This window comes from Echiichthys vipera (assembly GCF_963691815.1).
Source record: "Echiichthys vipera genome assembly, chromosome: 5".
NCBI classification, from domain to species: domain Eukaryota; kingdom Metazoa; phylum Chordata; class Actinopteri; order Perciformes; family Trachinidae; genus Echiichthys; species Echiichthys vipera.
This window is the reverse complement of record NC_139830.1, coordinates 3,985,542-4,013,460: the sequence shown is the minus strand read 5'-3', so window position 1 is coordinate 4,013,460 and position 27,919 is coordinate 3,985,542. Positions and strand designations below refer to the sequence as shown.

General features: G+C 44.0%; 1 protein-coding gene across 1 annotated transcript in view; it reads right to left on the bottom strand.

Annotated features, from left to right (window-relative positions):
- Positions 1-27,919, bottom strand: part of lrrc75a (leucine rich repeat containing 75A) — a gene marked incomplete at its 3' end in the record, with an annotated part of 57,914 nt that overhangs the window by 26,377 nt on the left and 3,618 nt on the right. Inside the window, exon 2 of the mRNA XM_083913617.1 lies at positions 9,837-9,965. Within this exon, the coding sequence (XP_083769743.1) occupies positions 9,837-9,965 (129 nt within the window). The remainder of the gene's footprint in view (positions 1-9,836; positions 9,966-27,919) is intronic.

Below are 27,919 nucleotides of genomic sequence, written 5' to 3'. Positions count from 1 at the left end.
CGAACTGGAGCCTCGTGGTTTCACCGTGGCCTTCGCATCCCCTTCCATTTTTCTCCATCTCTCCTTCCCCTTAGTTTCTCCTGCCTCGCTCTCTCTTCCTCTCTCTCGCTCCATTATTGATACAGAACGCATCTCTGAATCTTTCCCAGTCTCAGGAGAACCGGTGACCTCTCTTCTCTCTCCATCCCTCTGCCTTGTTTATCCGTCATCTCTGTTCCTTCCCCTTCAGGCCCAGACGGCTTGATAATGTTATTCTGCGCGGCACAAATGGAGCCATTCCTTTAGGGCTATTTTTCACCGCGTGCTCTGGTAAATTACAGCAAACTGCTCCTCCATTCTGCAGATGAATTGTTTGGATAATTCAATCACGTTGCCCATGTTTCAGCAGGGTGAGGAGGTACGGCGGGGGGGGGGGGGGGGCACCTGGCAGACCGCTGATCCGGATCACATCTGCATCAGATCTGAGGATGGAGTCGATTTAATGAGCGCCGGCTTGATCACAGTGGACGCTGATGTCTGGGGGGGGTTTTGGGTGCGAGTTACCTTCTGCAACTGAAAGTTAGGGCGCACTCACACTGTCCTTCCGCACCGGGCCAAAACCGTTTTTTCGGGTCAAGCCTAGTGCGTTTGACCAGTGTGAGTGCACCCGCTCCGCGCATAACTGCGGCAAGCTGGCCGTTCACGGCCGTTTGAGAGAGGTGGGCTTTTGTAAAGCGCGTTTGCACACGTACGAGCACGAGCGTGCGCATGTGTATGAGCACGAGGCCTACGACGGTTCTGAGGTCATTTCCTGTGCGCCTGTTGGGACATAGAAAAAAGAAGGAGGGACCATGCGCGGACATTTCAAACAATGGCGGTGAAAGGTTCACGTTGGTGTGATGCGGAGGTGGAGTGTTTACTGCAGATTTGGTCGATGAAAAGATTCAAAAACAGTCGACAAGACGCACAAAAACTCAGAGGTCTACGGAAAGATCTGGAAACAAAGCCACGCATCGCCATGACGTCATCAATGCGTGTGACGTGTTACGGCGTGATGACGTATAGGCAGCAAGAAGCATTCTCCGAGGCCCAGGTAGTGTGAGTACAAACGGGCCTGGAGGGGGGGACAAGGACCCTAAAGCACGGGGCGGACGGACGCACAGTGTGAGTGCGCTCTCAAATCCTGTGACCAATCAGGTGGTGGCAGGGCTAATCGGCTCATATCTGACACGTAATGTATCACATACGGATACAAATATTTTCTTTAAGGCAAAGACGGATCGATGGAAGGTCACAGGACAAATGAGAAGCCGAGAAGAGACAGAAGAGGTGCGTAACGGGACGAATAAAGAGGCAAAAGAAATGAAAAGAGAGAGAATCGCAGCAGCTGCAGTGACAAAGCAGCAACGTGTTCAGCTGCCGTACGTATAAACTGGAGTCACGCAGCAATGAATAGACCTTTCACACACTCTATGGAGGCTGCTGTGTGAGACCGAGGAGAAAAGGAGCCCGTTCCTACCAGGATGTGATCAACTGAGCCATGTTCGCCATTGTACAGCGTGTTTTACCTGCGTCATTATCATATTTATTTCATATATTTCATATGAAATCGCTGACCCACGTTATCTTGGGTCAAACTGTGACGCTGTTCACGAGCTGTCGTCATGCAGGCGACTCGAGAGAAAGAAGGTCAGTGAAAGGCTTTTGTGTGTTGATGACGTCTCTAGCATGTCAAGAAAACATCTGAGGGGGAAGAAGAAGAATTGTGAGCTACATAAAGACAGAAACTAAGATATTTTAACCCATTTCGGCTGAAAACACCTGGAAAAAAGGCCTAAAATAACGCCCTAAAATCTGCAGTGTCAACACCTACTAAATAATGCATTTCTCAGGCTCTGTAGCAGATATAAATACAATTCAAAATGTATTTGAGAGCTTATACCTGTGGCTTTCATGAGAAGATGGGTTCATTTGTCCAAATCTTCAATAAAGTTCCAAAAAATTCAACAAACTCAGGAAATAGAGAAAAAAAAGCCTTTTTTTGCCTTTAAGGAAAAGGAGAGTTGAAAGAGGAAATGGAAATGGCCTCAACACACTGCCCCAAGCAGAACTAATTATTAAAACAAATGTAAAACATAAAGTGCACTTGTATAAAGTGCCATATCAGCAATAAAATCGCTTGTGCTATTTTCAAGTTCGCTCCCTTCACTGGCTCCTGAGCTTAGTCGTCCTTCATCATGATGTCAAAGCTCCGTAAAAGACCCATGTAGCATCGCGGCACTCCCATGTTTATATTCTGGTGAGTTTAATTTGCCAAAAGACCGGAAATAGGCGGAAAAACAAATACAAATACTACAAAATGGCAGATCCGCTTTCCCAGCTTTATTGGTAGAATAACGCAACAGCGCCCTGGAAAGACGATGCGATTCAGCGACTTCTGTCTGAAGGGTCGACACTGAAAACTTGCAAGAGACTCGGGTGTTTATGGTCAAATTACGACGACACGTCTACCTGACCACAGCGTAATCTCTCTCATGTCCTGCCTCCTGCACGCTCCACCTAGACACCACCCCTCGCCTGAACCAAACCGACTGGGTCCGCAACATTACCATCATGACATCTTTGGGATGCTGTGAGGCCTCCATTGGTCAGAGGTCTATAAAGGCGCACTATAAGTCCATTTACCATTTACTTTTGAAGGTTAAATATGTGGAATGAGCAGAACAGCGCCATCTAGTGTCGCAAGATTGTAGTCGCAACAAAAAAATGTTCGTTGCCCAGTAGCCTACAGGAGACCAGAGTCTGTTTTAGCCTGTGTGAACCCGTCCCCTCCTGCAAATCGCACCATAAAAACAAGTATTAGGAGGACAGTTAGCGTTAGCCGTTACAGCTAAGTAAACATGGAAGTTAGCTTCCCGATCAAGGAGCAGCGTAGCCATGTGGGCGTGCGTTTGAATGGCGTTCCTCTCCTTTCTCTCAGTCCATGGAGTGAATGCTCGGCCTATAGTGACTCTGGTTGTTGCCCGCCATCGCTCACTCAGCAAATAAGGGACAAATAAGCAGCTGCATTTCACCCAGTGCCCGCCTACAGTAGCTACACCCAACAACAGTCAACCCTGGCAATCAGCAACGCCCAACGCTATTGGCTGCTACAATGGAAAGAAAACAGGACAAAACCTTTAAATATTTAGGTCAGTCCACATTAGCTCTTGAAAGAGACTTGTGTGGCGCTGGAGAGTTCAGTGTCGTTTGATCAGACATCAGACGTCTTTAGATGGTACGGAGCGATTCTGGTAACTTTGAGCTAACTATTTCAACTGTTTGTTCATTACTTTTTTAGCAAACTAATGCAGATGTAGACAAAAACTCCAGTCATCTGTGAGTCTGGCGGCTTTAACGAGAGCAAAGAAAGGCTTCAGTTCCCCCGCGTCCACTTAAACTGACGGCAAGGTAAAGCTGTGGAAATATTCTAAATACAGCATCGTGTTTAAACTGATCTTTTGAAATACGTTCATATAAATGTGATATGTTAAAGTGATAATATAATGTGCAGGAAATGCATTTTCCAATAACTCAACACTTTGCATTTCATTAAAACCAATATAGTCTCTTCCAAATGTTGACCTTTAATGAAACACTGTGCGTTAATCCTGATTTAATTGGATGATGAATATGATGCAGTTGGATTGATTTACCGTGGAATCGATCAATAAAACCTCGGGCGTCTGTGAGAAGAACTCCTGCTGCATTGAGTTTAATTTACATACTTTTGGATTAAACAACTTTGTTTAGATATTGAAATATAGAATATTCTTTGCTGCCGTTTGTGGCATATAGTTAATGTTTTGATTGATTTAATGAGTGATTCTCTTTTTGTTATTTGTTTCTGGTTCTCCGTCTCTTTCTATCTCTATCACCCTTTTTATTTTCAGTGTTTACAAATTGATTAATTATCCAAGATACTGGTTTTATGCTGATGATGATGTAACGTATGAACGAGTCCAGAGCTCCTCAGATTAACATTCATTGTAATAACGCTAGTAATTATTCACGTCTTTGGACTGTGGGAGGAAACCGGAGAACCCGGAGAAAACCCACGCAGACACGAGGAGAACATGCAAACTCCACACAGAAGGGCCCAAGCCGGGATTCAAACCAGGAACCCTCTTGCTGTGAGGAGACAGTGCTGACCACCACATCACTGTGTCACCCCGATAGTAATTATGATAGGTAAAAAGGGTCTTGCATGGCCTTATAAGATGCTTAATAACTGATAAGTGTTAAAAATAGAATCATAAATACGTTTATTGTTAGATTATCAGACATTTATAAGCACTTTAACGACATTTTTATGCCCTTTTTCACAGTTAACTCTGCAAGTCTTTATGTTTTTTACTCTTTTTTGTAATTCATATTGATCGTGATGAAGCCAAAACCTAACCAGAGAGGATTAACATGCGATTAATGATTATATTTCCACTTATGCCCCACAACAACTACCTGAATCCATAAATCCTGTCCCTCGACTAAACAGGTTTCCATTTTCTTTGATTGTGTAAACTAGTGTACAGGTGTTTATATTAACCAGACGGATGAATGAGGTGGGTTAAGATGAAGTTAATTTAATCAATTCTCTGTTTTCTGGACTTGAATCCTGGCCGATCTCTTCATGTGCATGTTAACAACAGCATCAGCATGGACTGTAAACAACGCAACGGGCAGAACACAACAACAGCAACATCCTCGGCCACAGCTGCGACACAGTGGCAGCTGGAAGTGAAGCAAACGGTGCAGAAAATGAGCAGCACTCAGTGGATGTCGTGTTGGCGAAAACAACACCCTTAAAGGGAGAGTTTTGATTTATTTTTGAAGTGGGGTCGTTTGAGGTTCTGAAGCAGATAGACACAGAAACTAATACATGTTCTGCTGCGGACAAGGGCAGCAGCTAAACGTGTTTTATCTCATCTCTTATCCGGGGTCGGGTCTCGGGGGCAGCAGCTCTAGCAGGGGACCCCAAACTTCCCTTTCCCGGGCCACATTAACCAGCTCTAACTGGGGGATCCTGAGGCGTTCCCAGGCCAGTGTGGAGATCTAATCTCTCCACCTGGTCCTGGGTCTTCCCCGAGGCCTCCTCCCAGCTGGACGTGCCTGGAACACCTCCCTAGGGAGGGTCTCAGATCGATGAGTAGCAGACGTGAACGAGACAGTAGCAGACGTAAACAACACAAAGGTGTTATCGCAGACTGCAGAGATTATAAAGGTGCTGCAGATCACAGGGCCTGAACTCTGCCGTGAGCGTGCGTTACAACGCTGAAGGGGCTCTAGAGCGGATTTTTCCAGATGTCCAGCGAGACAACTGTGATTCAGAAGAGGAAGTGGAGGATGTATCAGAAGAAGAAGATGGGGAGGAACACAACCCAGAGCATGAGGAATCATCTTCAGAAGAAGAAGAAAAACCTGAAGCTGAAAGAGAGACTTGGCAACATAACATGGTCCTCAGCAGCATGTGACCAACACGGCAGGCACGCAGAACAAAACGTCATAAAGATGACCCCAGGACCCACAAGGTATGCCGTTTCTCATGCCCATGACATTGTCTCTACAGTCTACCTGAGAATTATCACACCAGCAATAGAAAAAAAGCAAGCCAGCAAAATATGGGATCAAGTCGTGGGTGGCTTGCGATGCCAAATCAAGCTATGCTTGGAAAATGCAAGTCTATACCGGGAAGCCGACCAGTGGACGCCCCGAGCAGAGCCAGGGGATGCAAGGGTTTACTTAAGGCGGGTCATTTTGACCCGGAGGACACAGGGTGAATACAGAAAATGAGGACAACAGGAGGGTGAAATAAATAAATAAATAAAATGCAACCCGCTTTAGGGCGACGGTGTTTCAACACGATGCACCACGCTGCAATAATACATCAGGCCTCCATCTTGGTGTTTGGCGAGGTCTCGGCGCGGTCAAGGGGAAACATGTCACAGACACACATCACTCGAACAAAAATGACCGACAATTATCTTATCATGAAAAGAATGAGCGTCACTTAAGTCAGGAGGAACGATATCTAGGAATAAAAAGCCGGTTCTCAGACCTGCAGGACTTTTAACCCTCCTGTTGTCTTCGGGTCAAAATGACCCGCCAAAAAAAATCCCCTAAACGATATTTAATATTTTTTTAACTTAAAATTGTAAGACTTTGCCTAGATCGGCACCAACAGTAGAGAAAGTGAAATGTTGCTTTCATTCACATTTCCATGTGAGCTGTACAAAAAAAGGTACAAAGGTCGTCCTGGGGTCAAAATGACCCGTGAGGCACAAAGAGTTGAACTCAAGGTCACAGAGTTATTTACAAACCACTGAATGTTACAATGTTTGAGTTGTTTTAATCAGAAGCAGACGTAAACAGGACAGATCATGGGGTCTTCTCATGGACTGTTGTGCCTTTGATCAGTCTCAGATCAATGAGTAGCAGACGTGAACGAGACAGTAGCAGACGTAAACAACACACAGGTGTTATCGCAGACTGCAGAGATTATAAAGGTGCTGCAGATCACAGGGCCTGAACTCTGCCGTGAGCGTGCGTTACAACGCTGAAGGGGCTCTAGAGCGGATTTTTCCAGATGTCCAGCGAGACAACTGTGATTCAGAAGAGGAAGTGGAGGATGCATCAGAAGAAGAAGATGGGGAGGAACACAACCCAGAGCATGATGAATCATCTTCAGAAGAAGAAGAAAACCCTGAAGCTGGAAGAGAGACTTGGCAGGATAACATGGTCCTCAGCAGCATGTGACCAACATGGCAGGCACGCAGAACAAAACGCCATACAGATGACCCCAGGACCCACAAGGTATGCCGTTTCTCATGCCCATGACATTGTCTCTACGTTCTACCTGTTTATCACACCAGCAATAGAAAAAAAGCAAGCTAGCAAAATATGGGATCAAGTCGTGGGTGGCTTGCGATGCCAAATCAAGCTATGCTTTGGAAAATGCAAGTCTATACTGGGAAGCCGACCAGTGGACGCCCCGAGCAGAGCCAGGGGATGCAAGGGTTTACTTAAGGCGGGTCATTTTGACCCGGAGGACACAGGGTGAATACAGAAAATGAGGACAACAGGAGGGTTAAATAAATAAATAAATAAATAAATAAAATGCAACCCGCTTTAGGGCGACGGCGTTTCAACACGATGCACCACGCTGCAATAATACATCAGGCCTCCATCTCCATCACTCCTCTTCCCTTTCAGCATTATTCGTCCACCACAGCTGCTTCTGCTGCTTCTGCTGCTTCTGCTGCTTCTGCTGCTTCTGCTGCTTCTGCTGCTTCTGCTGCTTCTGCTGCTTCTGCTGCTTCTGCTGCTTCTGCTGCTTCTGCTGCTTCTGCTGCTTCTGCTGCTTCTGCTGCAGTGTTTTCTTTCTTTGCCTCTCTCTGCCTCAATGACAGACTGGACCACATGAATGAACACACACAAGAGAGCTGTGCTTCCCTCAAGGACACACACACACAGACACACAACCACTTAGAGCACTTCCGTAACCTAATAGTGTCAGACAAAATGAGTCAGGGGATCATCTGATAGCACCGACGAGATGAATCACGCCTGTCTGTGTGTGTGTGTGTGAGCGCGTGTAGTGGGGTGATGTCGTTGCGCCATATTATGAACAAGGCAGTGAAGCGCAGACTATTATTTTGAAGGGTAGCGTTTTGTGATGTCATGTTTTTTTATTTCGTTGAGTTTTATTACTATGAGAGGAAATCGTGTAATTGTTAAATGTTCATATTAATGTTTTGAACAGTAATGTATACCAGGGAAAATGTCGGATAATTACCGGAAGTATAGCAATGTTTTATTTTCTAAACCTGTACTTGATGCGTTCTGTCGGGTTGCTACTTCCTCTTTCGTCCGTGATTGTCCCAGAAAGAGCACAGAGAGCGTAAATTAGAAAACCTGTGAACATCTGTGAATGTTTCTGCTCAATAATGCAGGTACAAAGGTAGACCCGGGAATAAACTGTTGAAATCATCCAGGAGTGTGTCTTTGGGCGCACTCACACTGTCCTTCTGTACCGGGCCAAAACCGGTTCTTCAGCTAAAGCCTAGTACGTTTGAGCAGTGTGAGTGCACCCGCTCCGCGCAGAACTGCGGACAGCTGGCCGTCCACGGCCCGTTTGGGAGAGGTGGGCTTTTGTAGAGCACGTTTGCACATGTACGAGCACGAGCGTGCGCACGTGTACGAGCACGAGCACGAGGCCTACGACAGTTCTGACGTCATTTTCTGTGCGCCTGTTCGGACATAGAAAAAAGAAGGACGGACCATGCGCGGACATTTAACAACAACAACAATGGCGGTGAAAGGTTCACGTTGGTGTGATGCGGAGGTGGAGTGTTTACTGCAGATTTGGTCGATGAAAATATTCAAAAACAGTCGACAAGACGCACAAAACTCTGAGGTCTACGGAAAGATTTGTAAACAAAGCCACGCATCGCCATGACGTCATCAATGCGTGTGACGTGTTACGGCGTGATGACGTATGGACAGCAAGAAGCATTTGCACTGTGAATCTGAGGGGGTCATGTCACCCCCACCCCCCCACCCCCCTCCGTCCCAATGCCATCTGCGTGCATGCTTGGAACGATGTTTGAGCGCTGCTTTGATGGTAGACGGATTAAATGTGCAGCTGAGATGAGGCGCGTCAAAGTACCGCGTTGGAAAAAAGGGGTAAAAATGAGTGGGTGTCATTTTTTCATCACTGCAGATCTGAACTCATAAATACCTGTGACCACTGCAGAGTAAATTTGTCACGGGAGCGATTGCCATTTGTAACCTTTCCTGCTGAAATCAAAGTACGGATGTTAGTGGGTTTATTGTCCAGCAGGAAAGGCCTTTTGGTTAAATCGCACTGTAACCGTGGAAACTCCTGATAGGACGAATGCAAAGTCTGGTTTTCCCTTTTTACGATGCATCTAATTAACCTTAAATTAGATCCTGATCGTTGCTCTAATGACTCCGGGCTGTTTTACCTGCTAAAGTCACTATCCGGCTGTGAAGTCGTGACGTAACACCCTTTCAAAATAAGATTTCCGGGTCCAAGCCTTGTATTTCTACAACGCCGCAGTGCCGGGTTCCCCGTTGTTTGAACAGATCTGAGTTTTAAAAAACAACGTAATTGTCATTTTACCTCTTTGAATGGATGAAAAAGACGTCTAACTGACCAAACAGATGATCGTAATTGTTCATGTTGTCTGTTTTTTTCTTTAACGGAGCGTTTGGACCTGGAAATCGTATTATGAAAGGGTGTTACGTCAGACTTAACGGCTGGATTGCGTTTACCACACTCCTTACGAGGCCTTTGATGCTTTTCAGATGGAAACAACAAGCTCCTCATCCTTTTCTCCTCTCAATCTTTTTTCACAGTATGGAGGCCCTTTCTCGACTTTTATGACTCATCACAGGAGCCCCTTGACAATGAATAGGCTGCACTGCACGTACGATTGATCGCAGCAGTGGACACTTTAAAATCTAATATATGAATTTATTTTGAGTCTTTATTGGTTAGGTTGTCTTTGTGGTTGTGTTTGCTTCTGTTTTGTTATTCCCCTTTCTCTGTATTTTTCCTCTCTGAACCCCAACGTGTGCTTTATATCCTGTAAACCTGTGGGTGGGAGGGATGGGAATGGTGAACCCACTGTCAGTGCATCCGCTGAACAATGCACTTCTACATTTTAGACATGAATGTATACAATGAAGTGATGTGCATGTGTTTTTTTTCATCTCTGTGATATAATACTTGTTAAAAACCAATAACACATATTTACAAAAAGCCCACAAAATAGATAAAAGTTAGATGATTCTACCGTCTTGGGGCAGTGGACATATCGTGCCAGGCTGATAATCAGGTCGTGCGTGATGGGATCAACCAGGTTTCTGAAGCTGGCGTAGCGGTACAACACGTCGTCCAGAGAGGTTGACTCCATGCCCAGGTCCTGCACACACAAACACAAACACATTAAATTAGACCATCATGTTCTCACTTATCAAATTGTCCATAAAGTATCGGCAAAACTCATAAAAGCAAGGTCAGGGAATCCATTTATCATTAAAACACAGTAAAGCACATAAACTACACTTACTATTAAGGACACACACACTGTGTTTTGTCCTTTAAAAGCAAACACAAACAGGTACAAATTCATTCACGCACAAAGAGAGGAGAATAAAATATGTAGCGTAGTGAGTAAACGTCAGTAACCGTGAGGGATCCTTTGTATGCTTGTAGGGCTGACTTACACTTAAAGTGTAATTCCTTTGCAAAATCATCTAATGGTGTTTTTCGGCACTTACACTCATCAAATAAGCCGTCGAGACAGTTTTTTTTGTGTAACAACTATTAACGGAGAAATCCAGGAGAGTCGCTACCAGTGATTAGCTCGGGGCAGTACGGTGAAGGCATTCAAAGGTCTTTTTTAACCACTAATGCTGCTGAAAATAACAGCAAACCTCTGCAGCAGCATGAGAAGAGTCCCTACACACACAACAAAGCACCAATGGGCTCCTTCCTTTGGGATTGACTTTGGTAATCCACTAGAATGGACTTTACTATGAGAGGAGCTGGTACAGGGGCCAGTAGGTAAGTCTTTAAAACACTCTTTTAATAAACTCTGGGTTCACTAACTACGTTGTAACTAGCTCTAACTGGGGGATCCTGAGGCGTTCCCAGGCCAGTGTGGAGATATAATCTCTCCACCTGGTCCTGGGTCTTCCCCAAGACCTCCTCCCAGCTGGACGTGCCTGGAACACCTCCAGCCCAGGGTTCATCCTTGCTAGATGCCCAAACGACCTTAACTGGCTCCTTTCAACTCATAGGAGCAGCATCTCTACTCCGAGTTCCTCATGGATGCTGAACTTCTCACCCTCTCTCTAAGGGAGACTCCAGACCCCCTCCTGAGAAAAAACATTTCGGCAGTTGTACCCGAGACCTCGTTCTTTCGGTCCTGACCCAGCTTTCATGACCACAGGTGAGGGTAGGAACCAAGATTGACCGGTAGATCGAGATCGCTTTGCCTTCTGGCTCAGCTCTCTTTTCGTCACGGTGAACGTTTTTTTTCCGGTCAATGGTGCGGTAGAGCGACTGCCAAACTCACGTTCCATCGTCCCCTCACTCGTGAACATGATCCCGAGGTACTTGAACTCCTTCACTTGGGGTTAGGACTCATTCCCTACCTGGAGTAAGCAATCCACCGGTTTCCTGCTGAGAGCCATGGCCTCAGATTTAGATCCTCAGCCCACCGAACTGCAACCCCTCCCCACCACGACTACGCCTCGATATCCTGTCTATGAAAATCACAAACAGGATTGGTGACAAAGCGCAACACCCACCGGGAACAAATCCGACTTACTGCCGAGGATCCGGACAAAGCTCTCGCTTTGGGTGTACAGAGATTGGATGGCCCACAGAAGTGACCCCCTCATCCCATACTCCTGCAGCACCTCCCACAGTATCTCCAGTAGGACCCGGTCATATGCCTTCTCCAGATCCACAAAGTACATGTAGACTGGATGGGCATACTCTCAGGCTCCCTCCAGGATCCTCTCGAGAGTGAAAAGCCGTTCCGTTGTTCCTCTTCAATCTGAGCTTCTACAGGACGAACCCTCCTTTCCAGCACCTTGGAGTAGACTTTACCAGGGAGGCTGAGTAGTGTGATACCCCTATAATTGGCACAAAACCTCTGGTCCCCCTTTTTAAATAGGGGAACCACCACACCTGTCTGCCACTCCCTTGGCACTATCCAAGACTTCCACGCAATGTTGAAGAGGCGTGTCAACCAAGACAGCCCCTCCAAACCCAAAGCTTTCAGCATTTCTGGATGAATCTCATCAACCCCTGGGTCTTTGCCACTGTGGAGTTGTTTGACTACCTCAGTGACTTCCGCCAGAGATACTGACAATGATTCCCCATCAGCCTCCAGCTCTGCCTCTAAAAAACAGGGCCTGTTAGTTGTATTAAGGAGTTCCTCAAAGTGCTCCTTCCACTGCCTGATTACCTCATCAGCTGAGTTCACCAGCGTCCCGTCCTTACTGTAAACAGCTTGGCTTCTCCGAACTCCTCCCACACCCGCTTCTTTGCCTCTGACACAGCAGAGGCTGCAGCCCTTCTGGCCCGTCGGTACCTTGCAAGTGCCTCCGGAGTCTTCTGGGATAACATATCCCGGAAGGCCTCCTTCTTCAGTCGGACAGCTTCCCTGACCACCGGTGTCCACCACGGTGTTCGAGGTATACCGCCCCTTGAGGCACCTAAGACCTTGAGGCCACAGCTCACAGCTGCAGCTTCAGCAATGGAAGCTTTGAACATTGCCCACTCCGGTTCAATGCCCCCAACCTCCACAGGGATGCCAGAAAAGCTCCGCCGGAGGTGTGAGTTGAAGGTCTCTCGGACAGGGGCCTCCTCCAGACATTCCCAGTTCACCCACACTAATTGTTTGGGCTTCTCTGGTCCGTCCAGATCTTCCCCCATCCTCTGACCCAACTCATCACTAGATGGTGATCAGTTGACAGCTCTGACCCTCTCGTCACTCGAGTGTCCAAAACATACGGCCTCAGATCAGATGATACAATCACAAAAACGATCATCAACCTTTGGCCTAGGGTGCTCTGGTACCACGTACACTAATGAGCATCCTTATGTTCGAACATGGTGTTAGTTATAGATAATCCGAACTAGCACAGAAGTCTAATAACTGACGACCACTCGGATTTAGATCAGGGAGGCCGTTACTCTCAATCACGCCTTTCCAGGTGTCTCCATCATTGCACACTTGGGGGTTGAAGTCTCCCAGCAGAACTATGGAGTGCACAAACAACAGTGAGAGTTTCCCCCCCCCTACCACCCGCAGGCGTAAGGCTGTGATCCAGGCAGCAGCTACATTCAGCAGCAGAGCTTAATACACAGTCTGTGATACACTACGATAAAAAGAACCGTCCCGTTGGTTCTTACAGGAAACAAGACTTGAACATTTTTAATCTGATTAACTGGAAACGTGACATTTAATGTGAAATCCGATAAGCTTCACACTAAAGTCATCGTCTTTACTACCTCACTTTTTAATGTTTTTATATTTATTATATTGATTTATGGTCATCTTTCTACCTCCACCATCACAGATGTATATACATACACACATTATGGTGATGTTTCACGCTCAAACACACTTTTCACTGTTGGTTTCAAATCTCTCAATCATCTGTGTTTGAAGACACGACAGCCTCAGTGGTTTTAGACACTTCCAGAGAACATAGATGACTTGATAGAGAGCCTGACGCTTCAAAGTTTCCTATGATGATGAGATAAAGAAGAAGTCACAAAGGAGGAGCTGCTGACGAGGGTCGACCCAGAGCTTATGAGGGGAGTGGTGTCAGTGTTTGTGGACACTCACAAGGAGACCTCAGAGCAGAATGGCTGCAGTCGCAGAGCTCTCCTTCCTGCTGTTCGCTCTCATCAACAACATTCATGCAGAACAACTCATCACCATCAAAGAGGAGGGGGACTCTTACACCTTCAGCCTCCCGAAGGCGGCCAACTCCTGCCTGATCTCCAGATTTGTTGGTGAGGAGAAGCTTGTCCTGTGGAACACCTCTGACCTCTGGTCCCAGAACTCCACAGTACCTGAAGACTTGGAACGACGACTTGTCAGCACGCCGAATATTTCTTCTTACACGATTCACGACCTGACCCATTCAGACTCCGGCCTGTACCAAGAGGAGTGTTGGACTGAGGGCAACGTGACTCATGAGAGAAACTACAATATTACTGTTTGTAGTTCAAGAGACGAGAAAGTAGTTATTCCCTCATCACTTGGAGAAACAGTGGACCTGCCATGTTTCAGAGCGGCTGACAATCTGGATGTCCAGTGGCTGAAGGCTGATTTAAAATCTAAAGAAATGTGGACCAGAGTTTTTGGGGACAATACGACGTCAGTGATGGACGAAGTTAGGGGAAGATACCAAGTGGAGACAACCTCATCAGCTCTTCGTGTATCCAACATCAAAGCAACAGACTTTACCAAATACACCTGTCTGGTGATGAACCAACAGCAGTGTGTTAGCAGCTGACCTGTAGAGTTGGATCTAGTAGAAAAGGTAATCTACGGCTCAGTAGAAGAGACGTCTGTGTTGCCGTGCACTGCTGCTGATGTCACTGATGACCAGCCCCCACGATGGATCAAGGATCAGGAAACAGGATCCTTCACTGACCTTGAACAACAAAACCAGACTGTGACTGTGGACCAAAACTACTCGCTGGTGTTTTCATCACTAACATTAAATCACTCAGGTCTGTACTACTGTGAAGAATCTAACAGAGTGCAGGTTTATCGTCTGGTGGTGTGTCCTAAATTTGCCCCACCTGCTGTAGAGCTCTTCTCAGAGGGAGAAGACGTCACTCTCAGATGCAGAGATTTTGAACAGGGTCAGTTGCACGGTTGGTTCATAATGTCGAACCGAACAGAAGGAAGAACAGTTCTTGTATCGTCTGATCTGAGCAGAGTGAACTGGTATGAATCTAATGGGAGCCTGGTTATCTCTAATGTCTCACTGGCAGACACAGGGGCGTACTGGTGTGCAGTTACTGACTCATATTTTCAGTGTGTGTCAACGACCAGAACGGTTCTAAAGTACAGAGAGCCCTTTAAAGGTCCCTCCATTTTCTACATAGTGAGATGCTCAGTGCTCAGTGTTCTGTTGCTGATGCTCTGTGTCGTTGTAGTCGCTGTGAACCTCTGGGCCAAAAACATCAGAGAGAGAGTTTGAGACCTATAATTTTCCCAGTTGAGAGTTCATTTGTCTGATTCTCAGAACACCACATGAATGCAGCACAATGGCCCGATCTTGCAACATAAGTAAAAAGGTCTCTGCTGATGGTGGTGGTGCCTGCTGCCGTGGTCCTGCATGACGCTTCCTGCTGCTATTATAATCTATCACCTTAGCTGTGCTTGTTTCTACTATTCTGCTGTATTAATAAGTCATATTCACATTACTATAGATATTATTATAGTTACTGGAAGTGTGTCTGTCTCTGTCTTTGTCTCTCTCTGTCCATCTGTCCGTCTTTTCTCTCTCTCTCTCTCTCCTTTTCTTCCTCTCTCTGGTGCAGACAGATGTGCGTCCTCCACAGAGCTGGGTCTGTCTGACGTTCCTGTCTGTTATAGGGAAGGTTTTCGTCTCCACTGTACTCTACGGGGGGATTGTTGGGTCTCTGTAAATCATAAATAAGTCATAGAGTGTGGTCTTTACCTACTCTGTAAAGTGTCCTGAGATAACTTTTGTTATGATTTGGCACTATAAATAAAACTGAATTGAATTGAAAATAATGCTCATGCTTTGATGTCCTTCCTTGGACCATGCTTCATCCTTCCACCATGTTTCATGATGATCCAGCCAGGAGTTTTTACTGTAATCACGCTGAAAAAGAGACAAACCAAAAAAACAGACCAATAGAAAACAGAACTCTCTTGGTGGAGACAATAAGGCATATAAGTACCCTAAAGTTTTAACTACCCAACAGAAATAATAATACTGATGATAATAATCATGTTAATAGAAAGTAAGGGCGCACTCACACTGTCCTTCTGGCCGGGGCCAAAACCGTTTTTTCAGCTTAAGCCTAGTACCTTTAAGCAGTGTGAGTGCACCCGCTCCGCGCACAACTGCGGCCAGTGGGCCGTCCACGTGGGCTTTAGCGGAGCCGTTTGCACGTGTACGAGCACGAGCACGAGCCCTACTGCAGTAGCGTTATGTGTGCCTGTTCGGACATAGAAAATAGAAGGACGGACCATGCGCGGACATTTAACAACAACAACAATGGCGGTGAAAGGTTCACGTTGGTGTGATGCGGAGGTGGAGTGTTTACTGCAGATTTGGTCGATGAAAAGATTCAAAAACAGTCGACAAGACGCACAAAAACTCCGAGGTCTGTGGAAAGATTTGTAAACAAAGCCACACACACGCGATCAATGCGTGTGACGTGTTACGGCGTGATGGCGTATGGACAGCAAGAAGCATTGGCCGAGGCCCAGGTAGTGTGAGCACAAACGGGGCTGGACGGGGGGACAAGGACCCTAAAGCACGGGTTGCGGTGCGGAAGGACAGTGTGAGTGATAAGATACTAAGATACTGGGAAACTAGGATGATTAGACTGAAAATAACAAATAAAAGGTCTGAAGGGTCAGAAGTCGTCCTTTGATCGTGACAGGGTTCAGATGTCCTCTTAGTTTCTATATTAGTTATATTTTATATTATATCATAGCACATTATATTGTATATATTGTATATTCTTTGTCTTTGTCTTTGTTGTGTATATCTGTGATTATAGAGATCAGTGCTTTGGGCTGCAGCCTGACCCACAGGAGGGGGCTGCTCTGTTCTGTCACATTGTTTTTAACATTTTTAACATGTTGGTAATTAACTTTTTAACATTAGTTTAGTCTAAGGTGTTTTTATCTTTATGTAATTTACCTTTGTAATTTTATCTTATGTTATTGTACTGATGTTTTGTTTTACATCAAATGTTTTTAATGTGTATTTTATGTTCAATAATTTGATTTGACTTCATGCATTTATAATTGTAATTTTCAGTGTTGTCAGTGCTATACTTTTTGTTTTACTATGCTTTGGTCTATATTAATCAATAATCAGTTGTCTGCATAATAACTCTTTACTCTTTGTGTTTGCTGTGTTGTGTATATCTGTGATTATAGAGATCACAGCAGCCTGACCCACAGGAGGGGGCTGCTCTGTTCTGTCACATTGTTTTTAACATTTTTAACATTTTTAACATTAGTTTAGTCTAAGGTGTTTTTATTTTTATATATTTGACTTCATCATTTCAGGTTGTGTCGTACTGATGTTTTGTTTTAAATCAAATGATTTTATTTTTATCATATGTGAAGTCATGTGAATTGACTTTTATAAATGTCTAACTGTTGTATTTCGCCGTGCTGTCAGTGTGATATGACTGTTATTATACTTTGGTCTTTATCAATCAATAATCAGGTGTGTGCATCATAAAGGGAAATAAAAAAACAATAAAACCTCATCAGTTTTTACTGTTTTGATTTCTGATTTTAATTAAATTATTAGAATTAACACATCTCTCAATGTAAAATGTTTCTTATATTGTTTTAAAACCAAATTAAAAACATCCACAAACATCATTTTAGTCTGTGCCTGTACTGATATTTTACTGCTTCTCATTACTCATTACTCCATGCTGCTTTTTATTATTTATTATCAGTTTTCTAGCACTAAATAAATGTTAGAGAAAAGTGTGTGAACGCATTCAATCCTGATATTCAGGTCAGCAGCTCAAAACAGCTGGAAAGAACTGTGTATCTGTGTCTTTGTGTTTTGTTCAAGTTCATTCATTCATCTTCAACCGCTTGTCCCTGTCTGGGTCGCGGGGGGGCTGGAGCGGGGCTGACATCGGGCGTGAGGCGGGGTCCACCCTGGACAGGACGCCAGTCTATCACAGGACACATAGAGACGAACAGAGACAGACAACCATTCACACCTACGGGTGATTTAGAGTCATCAATGAACCGAACACCTGCACGTCTTTGGACTGTGGGAGGAAACCGGAGAACCCGGAGAAAACCCACGCAGACACGGGGACAACATGCAAACTCCACACAGAAGGGCCCCAGCCGGGATTCGAACCTAGAACCTTCTCGCTAACCTCTGAATAAGATTCCTAAAATAAAATAGTTCAGTCTCCTAAACACTGGGAGCTGCTGGTCGTCCACCTTAACATCAATGATGTCCAAAAATCCAGGACCAAACTTCAGTCCTTCACAATAAAAGCCCATGCTTTAACAGCTCCAAAATAAACCGTAAAAGTCTTAAAGTCATTTTGAATGTGAACCACCACCGCACAAACTTTCTGACTGCTTTCTCTCATTAACGTCAGGTTTGTTTACTAATTTGACATAAAAATGCTCACGTACAAATATGAAGCTTCACTTGTGGATTCTTAGAAGTGTGTAAATTAATTCTACTTCCACTTCGGTGCAGATCACCCAGTAATTCAAGCCGACTCCCATAAGGGATGAAACAGGAAGTAGGAGTTAAACGTAAAGAAGAGGACATGCAGAGAAGGATGAGACGACGGGAAGGACAAGGAAGGACAGTGAGCGTCTCATCTCATCTTGAGCCTCTTATCCGGGGTCGGGTCTCGGGGGCAGCAGCTTTAGCAGGGGACCCCAAACTTCCCTTTCCCGGGCCACATTAACCAGCTCTAACTGGGGGATCCTGAGGCGTTCCCAGGCCAGTGTGGAGATCTAATCTCTCCACCTGGTCCTGGGTCTTCCCCGAGGCCTCCTCCCAGCTGGACGTGCCTGGAACACCTCCTTAGGGAGGCGCCCAGGGTTCATCCTTACCAGATGATCCTGAACCACCTCAACTGGCTCCTTTCAACACAAAGGAGCAGCGGCTCTACTCCGAGTTCCTCACGGATGCTGAACTTGTCCCCCTCTCTCTAAGGGAGACTCCAGACCCCCTCCTGAGGAAACACATTTCGGCCGCTTGTACCCGCGACCTGGTTCTTTGGGTCCTGACCCAGCTTTCATGACCACAGGTGAGGGTAGGAACCAGGACTGAGGGTAGATCCAGAGCTTTGCCTTCCTCAGCTCTCTGTTCATCACAACGGTGCTGTAGAGCGACTGCAGCTCCGCCCCCGCTGCTCCGGTTCTCCGGCCAAACTCACGCTCCATCGTCCCCTCACTCGCGAACTGTGATAGTTAGTTACAGGTTTGAAAATGCTATTTCTGCATGCGCAAATATACTTGTAACACGTCAAAATAGTTTTACAGATATCTTGAAGTAACATTTAATATGTCGACACTGAGTAAATGTTAGAAGTACACATCTTTGTACCGTATGCACGATATGCAGCGGCTTTTCTGTGCACACCTCTTTGTCACTTTCACTTCCTGTGTGTGTGTGTGTGTGTGTGTGTGTGTGTGTGTGTGTGAATGCATTTTAGTGTGCAGGTAAGTAAGTGCAGGCTCATTCTGTGCACACATATATTTGTGTGTGTTTGGGTTTGTTTGTGCAGACGGTTCACAGCCAGTTAAGTGGTGACCATGTTCAGTGAGAGAGAGAGAGAGAGAGAGAGAGAGAGAGAGAGAGAGAGAGAGAGAGAGAGAGAGAGAGAGAGAGAGAGACAGTGAGAGAGAGAGAGAGAGAGAGAGAGAGACAGAGAGAGAGACAGAGAGAGAGAGACAGAGAGAGAGAGAGAGAGAGAGAGAGAGAGAGAGAGAGAGAGAGAGAGAGAGATGCTCGCTCTCCTACAGAAAGGTATGACTCACCGAGGTTTCCATGCTGCCTGTTGTTTTGCGGAAGAGGGGCGGTAAATACTGACAGACCGCATGACACACAAACACACACGCGCATCAGCTGCTGGATTTTCAGATGAGAGCGAAATTAACAGCAACACGGGAGAAGAGAGAAAGCTATGATTAGGGCGCCAACAGGTGTGTGTGTGTGTGTGTGTGTATGAAACACACACAGTCTTTCCATGATGGTGGATTTTAGATGAAGACTGACGAGTCCATCAACTCAGATCCAATTTTAGAGCGGAAAACTCAGAGATTAATGATGTTTTTGATGTTTTCTAAGTGGATCGTGCACCGATTTTCTACAGACGCTTTAAAGATATTCAGAAGACTGCTTTCTTAAAGTGTCATTTCAGCGCAAAATCACCCCATGGTCTTTTTCGGCACTTAAATACATCAAATAAGCCATCGAGACAGTTTTTTTCATGTAACAACTATTAATGGAGAAATCGGGCAGGTGCTAACAGGCGGACGTGGCTAACACTGATTAGCTCGGGGCAGCACGGTGAAGGCACTCAAAGGTCTCACGCACTTAGGCCCCCACACTGTCCGTCCGTCCCGCGCCCCGGGCTTTAGGGTCCTTGTCCCCCCCTCCAGGCCCGTTTGTACTCACACTACCTGGGCCTCGGAGAATGCTTCTTGCTGCCTATACGTCATCACGCCGTAACACGTCACACGCATTGATGACGTCATGGCGATGCGTGGCTTTGTTTCCAGATCTTTCCGTAGACCTCGGAGTTTTTGTGCGTCTTGTCGACTGTTTTTGAATCTTTTCATCGACCAAATCTGCAGTAAACACTCCACCTCAGCATCACACCAACGTGAACCTTTCACCGCCATTGTTTTAAATGTCTGCGCATGGTCCCTCCTTCTTTTTTCTACGTCCCAACAGGCGCACAGGAAATGACCTCAGAACCGCCGTAGGCCTCGTGCTCGTACACGTGCGCACGCTCGTGCTCGTACATGTGCAAACGTGCTTTACAAAAGCCCACCTCTCCCAAACGGGCCGTGGACGGCAACCGCACCGCTCCTAGACGCGGCACGGTTGCACTCACACTCGTAAAACAAACTAGACTTTAGCCGTGAAGCGTGCTTGGGCACGGCACGGATGGACAGTGTGAGAGCGCTCTTATACTGCTCAAAATAACAGCAAACCTCTGCAGTAGCATGAGAAGTCCTCACTGTTAGCCACGTCCGGCTGTTAGCGACTCTCCTGGATTTCTCCGTTAATCGTTGTTACACGTAAAAAACTGTCTCGATGGCTTATTTGATTGGTGAAAGTGCTAAAAAAAGACCATGGGATGAATAACTAGAATTAAACTAAAACTATATCGCCTGGGTAAAAATCTAATAACGTAACGTAAATGTTTTATTTTTGTTAGCTATAATATTTCAGTACTGAGGCATTGAACCACAGAAAAGAAATGGACGATAAGAAGCACAAACATTAGACATTAAGACAACTCCTACACAGTTCTCCAAACATGTACGTTGTATTAATATGTAGCTGCACACGTCTGAGAATTTCTACCTGGCTATAATGACAAAAACCGCAACTGAACTAAAACAAACACTCTGGAAACTAAAACAAAACAACTAATTAATACCTTTTGCAGTAAAAGTTGGTACAAATTGAAGTCATAGCAAAGAAGAATGTGTTTGCAAGGTGCACATACAGTATGTTCACTGTCATCCATTATTAACAGCGGCCCCCTCATGAAATAAACATGACGAGGACCAAATAAAATGCTACTTCCTCGAGCTCTAAGAGGATGTGTTGAGTGCGTACGGGTTTAAACAACGTGGGCTTTACTTTCACAGGAAAACACGGTAATTAGTGCAGGTTATAATCAAAGCGGTGGGTCGATCCTGAACAAAGACGGGGAAGAACATGAGGGCTCAAGTGCGAGCTGCTGGGTACATAAAAGGAAGTGGACACAGGGGCAAGAGGACCTGTGTAGGAACCTGATGTTGACCATTATTCAAAGAGTTCCTCAAGAACCGCTTCTCCGATCGACACCGCACTCAGCACCGCACCGCTTCTGGTCCTCGTGTGTGCACCTGCCAAGTCTGAAGCCGATCGGATGAACGGTTCTTGTGATAAATGAAGGACAGTCACTCATACGGGTAGTTCTTCCTTTAAAGTTAGATGATGCTGCTACAGCGCCACCTATTGGTCAAATGGCACCGAATTGGTCATGTCCACTCAAACGTTGTATCTACACGTGGTTTCCAAAGATTGCTATCTTTAGCCTAAGCTAACCCTACATGTACACGGACGTTGTAGCTAAATCTGTAAATATCTTTGTTACAAAACGATTAAAGTAGCAACGCAGCTCAGTGTTTAGCAATAGCAACGGGAACCTTTAAAGTTAGATGATGCTGCTACAGCGCCACCTAATGGTCAAATGGCACCGAATTGGTCATGTCCACTCAAGCGTTGTATCTACACGCGTCCACCAAATTTAGTTGCGATAGCACAAAGCGTTGACAGGCTGGTTACAAAGTGCTATCTTTAGCTTAAGCTAACCCTACATGTCCACGGACGTAGCAGCTAAATCTGTAAATATCAGTAAATATCTTTGTTACAAAACGATTAAAGTAGCAACGCAGCTCAGTGTTTAGCAATAGCAACGGGAACCTTTAAAGTTAGATGAGGCTGCTACAGCGCCACCTAATGGTCAAATGGCACCGAATTGGTCATGTCCACTCAAACGTTGTATCTACACGCGTCCACCAAATTTAGTTGAGATAGCACAAAGCGTTGACAGGGTGGTTACAAAGTGCTATCTTTAGCTTAAGCTAACCCTACATGTCCACGGACGTAGTAGCTAAATCTGTAAATATCTTTGTTACAAGTAGCAACGCAGCTCAGTGTTTAGCAATAGGAACCTTTAAAGTTAGATGCTGCTGCTACAGCGCCACCTATTGGTCAAATGGCACCGAATTGGTGATGTCCACTCAAACGTTGTATCTACACGCGTCCACCAAATTTAGTTGCGATAGCACGAAGCGTTGAGGAGATATGACGGCATTTGAGCAAACTTTGAGGGCCAGCTGTAGGAAAACTGTGTGGTCAGCTGCAGATCTGGTTTATTACTAAAAAATTCTTTCAACAAAGTATAAAACTTACATTGTTATAGGTTAAGTTTGTTTGGATCCTCGTCGATGACACGGCGGTTTCAAAGGTTGCTATCTTTAGCTTAAGCTAACCCTACATGTCCACGGACGTAGCAGCTAAATCTGTAAATATCAGTAAATATCTTTGTGACAAAACGATTAAAGTAGCAACGCAGCTCAGTGTTTAGCAATAGCAACGGGAACCTTTAAAGTTAGATGATGCTGCTACAGCGCCACCTATTGGTCAAATGGCACCGAATTGGTCATGTCCACTCAAACGTTGTATCTACACGTGGTTTCCAAAGATTGCTATCTTTAGCTTAAGCTAACCCTACATGTCCACGGACGTAGCAGCTAAATCTGTAAATATCAGTAAATATCTTTGTTACAAAACGATTAAAGTAGCAACGCAGCTCAGTGTTTAGCAATAGCAACAGGAACCTTTAAAGTTAGATGATGCTGCTACAGCGCCACCTAATGGTCAAATGGCACCGAATTGGTCATGTCCACTCAAACGTTGTATCTACAGGCGTCCACCAAATTTAGTTGCGACAGCACAAAGCGTTGAGGAGATATGACTTAGATTAAGTGCTATCATTAGCTTAAGCTAACCCTACATGTCCAAGGACGTAGCAGCTAAATCTGTAAATATCTGTAAATATCTTTGTTACAAAACGATCAAATTAGCCACGCAGCTCAGGGTTTAGCAACAGCAACAGGCTAAGTTAAGTCAAGATAGCACGCATTGTCAGGAAATACGGAAATCTTACGAAAAGTTATGCACAGAATTTCGTACACGCTGCACGAAAAAAGACGCTAACTGCTCGGAAATGGTTTGGGACCACAACGGACCGAAAAAACAACATGGGGTTTTCTGTAATTTATTGTGTTTTTGTCTTTGATTTATTGAGTTTTTGTCTGTTTTGTATGTAATTTATTGAGTTTTTGTCTGTTTTACATGTAATTTATTGTATTTTTGTCTGTTTTGTATGTAATTTGTTGTGTTTTTGTCTGTTTTATATGTGATTTATTGTGTTTTTGTCTGTTTTGTATGTGATTTATTGTGTTTTTGTCTGTTTTGTATGTAATTTATTGTGTTTTTGTCTGTTTTGTATGTAATTTATTGTGTTTTTGTCTGTTTTGTATGTAATTTGTTGTGTTTTTGTCTGTTTTATATGTGATTTATTGTGTTTTTGTCTGTTTTGTATGTCATTTATTGTATTTTTGTCTGTTTTGTATGTCATTTATTGTATTTTTGTCTTTTATTTATTGTATTTTTGTCTGTTTTATATGTTATTTATTGTGTTTTTGTCTGTTTTGTATGTAATTTATTGTGTTTTTGTCTGTTTTATATGCTATTTATTGAGTTTTTGTCTGCTTTATATATAATTTATTGTATTTTTGTCTGTTTTGTATGTAATTTATTGTATTTTTGTCTTTTATTTATTGTATTTTTGTCTGTTTTACATGTTATTTATTGTGTTTTTGTCTGTGTATTAGTATGTAATGTGTAATGTTTTCAGCCTTAAACATTAATGGCGACCACAAACGTAACGGCCTCTCGTTACTTGTTATTGACCCAACAGCGGTCACGTACCATGAGCCAGTGAAGGATCCCACACTGTGACCGTTCACGGCAGCCTGGAGGCTCAGAGACGAGGCCGCTCGTGCTTTTGCTGTAAGTTAATTGAAGGGCGGTGATTAAGAAGGTGGCGTCCTCGTTAGCTCTAAACAGACCTCCTGTCTGATTAGTCAGGGTCTGCATAGTAATCGCCGCGGTTTCCGGGCAACGTGGAGCAGACTCTCACAAACGACCTGACTCTTTCTGTATGTGAGCATCTTCGGACGTCTCTGTGAGCGCTCAGCACTGCTCCGCGCTCGCTCTTCATCAGTGTCAGGTTAAGCCTCTTTATCTTCAGTAATTGTCTTCATCCAATTCATCACATGTTCTTTTTCTAACCGGAGCACAAACCCTCCACGATATGAAGCTGCTGCTGTCACTGCAGCTCTTAACACTCTTCTGTTCACGACCCTGAACCTAAAATATGCTGTTTTCATCCTCTCAACTCTACAGCGTAACATGTTCGTAGGATCGTTTACGGGACGGTGAAGGACGTCGACCGCATCCAGGCAACAGACCGGAACTGGTGCAGCTTAATTAATGCTGTTCCCTGTGATTTAAGTCATGACATTTATTGTGTTTTTGTCTGTTTTGCATGTAATTTAGTGTGTTTTTGTCCGTTTTGCATGTAATTTATTGTGTTTTTGTCTATTTTGTATGTTATTTATTGTATTTTTGTCTGTTTTGTATGTTATTTATTGTGTTTTTGTCTGTTTTGTATGTTATTTATTGTATTTTTGTGTGTTTTGTATGTTATTTATTGTGTTTTTGTCTGTTTTGTATGTTATTTATTGTATTTTTGTGTGTTTTGCATGTAATTTATTGTGGTTTTGTCTGTTTTGAATGTAATTTATTGTGTTTTTGTCTGTTTTGTATGTAATTTATTGTGGTTTTGTCTGTTTTGTATGTTATTTATTGTATTTTTGTCTGTTTTGTATATAATTTAGTGTATTTTTGTACATAATTTATTGTATTTTTGTCCATTTCGTACCCGTTTTGTGTGGGATTTTTTGTGTTTATGTCTGTTTGGTATGTTATCTACTCATTTATTGTGTTTTTTGCTGTTTTGTTTGTGTTTTTGTCTGTTTTGAATGTAATTTACTCTGTTTTTGGCTGTTTTGTATGTAATTTTTTGTGTTTTGGGCTGTTTTGTATGTAATTTTTTGTGTTTTGGGCTGTTTTGTTTGTGTTTTTGTCTGATTTGCATGTAATTTACTGGGTTTTTGTCCGTTTCGTACGCAATTTATTGTGTTTTTTACCATTTTGTGTCGGTTATTATGTTTTTTTAAGTTTTGTGTGTGATTTTTTGTGTTTATGTCTGTTTGGTATGTTATCTGCTCTGTTTTTGTCTGTTTTGTATGTAATTTATTGTGTTTTTGTCTGTTTTGAATGTAATTTATTGTGTTTTTGTCTGATTGTTTGTGTTTTTGTCTGTTTTTTATGTAATTTATTGTGTTTTTGTCTTCAACTTATTATATTTTTGTCTGTTTTGTATGTAATTTATTGAGTTATAGTGGCTAGCGACCACCTTGTGGGAGCTAATATTGATCCAAATAAAGAAAAATAAAGAATATAGAAATTTATGGTGTTTTTGTTTTGTTTTTCCTGTAATTTATTGTGTTTTAGTCATTAAACTGTTGTGAACACTGTTTTATACTTCTCCTGCTTTTAACACGTGGAACACACAAAATAAATATGTTGGAAACGCACAAATTACTACACAACACTAACACTCGTTATCATATGTATGAAAAATGCATAAGAACAGCCTCAAAATTCACATGATGAGGCCTATTTCTCTATACTCCTGTTTGAACTAAATACTTTCTGAGTATTTTCTCATTTTATTAAGAACTTTAATGCAAAATGCAAGGATCGGAACGCAAAATGTCTCCCAGATGATGTAAATATTGTCGTTTAGCTGCTGGTTTTTCAGCATCGCTATAGAAACGGTGCAGAAAAATGTGTTAACTAGACCTTTTTTTATATAATTTGGAAATATAAGTCAACCAGGTCTTTTCTATGCTGATGAGAAATGAATGACACACATTCATCCTTCACGCGTCTCTCCGTATCGTTAACTTTGACCCAGTTGAACTGCATCATCCTTGTTGTTTGCTCCCCCCCCCCCCTAATCCCCTCAGCTCCACAAACAGCAGCAAGGAAAAATCCTTCAGAGGTCAGACGAGCTCGACCTCGACCTCGTCACCCACCGGATCAAAGCTCAAACATGTTTAAATGATGCTAAAGTTACTATCTGCACAAGTACTTTTCTATGAAACCAAGTATCCTGTCTCATAAAAACACGTCTCGACGCTTGTAACAGTTTGAAAGTCGGATAAAATGTTAGCGAGACATGATGATTTAAATGGTGGATGGACCTCCTTTAAGGGAAGTGGATCCACTGTTCCAAGATGGCGACCCCGTTGGCGTATCGCTTCGATAGGAGACAGCGAACAGTCCATGGTCGGGTGCTTTTCCACCACGTGGTGCGCCGCTGACGTGTTGATGATATCTCGCTATGGTTGACGTTGTTAAAATCCCCCCGGACACAATAACATCAACCTCCGAGTCCGCTAAGTGCTGGTGGAGGCTTTATAGCTCTCCACAAATCTCCCAGCAGCTGCATCTGACGCTGTAATGCCGGTTCAATGGAGAGTGGCTGTTTGCAAATAATGCCTAAATATGTTACAATCATGGATGGATTACTGGGGCAAAGGCACTAGCTGGAAAAACGCATAATGATCATAAAGAGACGCTAGATGACCGCTCGTATAAACAAAAATGACTACAAAGAGACAAAAGATGATTATAGGGATGCACAATGACCACAGAGAGATGCTGAATGACTAAAAATTGATGCAAAACCACCACAAAAAGATGCAAAATGACTAAAAAATGATGAAAAACAACCACAAAAAGATGCAAAATGTTTAAAAATACATGAAAAACAACCACAAAAAGATGCAAAATGACTAAAAATAGATGCAAAACCGGCACAAAAAGATGCAACATGACTAAAAATAAATACAAAACCACCACAAAAAGATGCAAAATGACTAAAAATAGATGCAAAACCACCACAAAAGGATGCAAAATAACTAATCATAGATGCAAAACCACCAAAACACCACTGTAAAGCGACCAGAAACCACTAAAGTAGACTTTTTGAATGTGGGTGTCTTGTTCCAATAAATTGAATCGAGGAGATTGAAACCACTCTCATCCTCGTCACTGGGCAGGAAGCTTTTACCCTGAACGTCACAGTGGTGCCTTCACTGTCAGTCGGGACAGCGTGGCTCCTTCTCCTCCTCCTCTGGGAAATCATGGCTTAATTGAGCAGCGTCAGAGGCGGTAATCGCCGGTTCCTAACGATGACGGATGGAGGAGGCGTCTTCCGTCTTTTAGGCCTGTTCAGGCTGTTCTCGTGCAGTTTTTGTACAAATGACAACTAAAAGTAAAGCGTGCTTATTCCACCTATTGGAAGCAGGAGACGTGGTATAAGACAGAGAATATTATCGTCGATTATTTACAGACTGGTGTCCACAGGCAGCTCCATGTTGCTGGAGACGCCTTTTTTAAGTTCAATAAGGGCGCACTCACACTGTGCCTCCGTACCGTATCCCAGGACGTTTCACGGCTAAAGTCTAGTTCGTTTGACCAGTGTGAGTGCCGTCCACGGCCCGTCTGAGAGAGGTGGGCTTTTGTAAAGCACGTTTGAACGTGTACGAGCACGAGCGTGCGGACGTGTACGAGCACGAGGCCTACGGCGGTTCTGAGGTCATTTCCTGTGCGCCTGTTGGGACATAGAAAA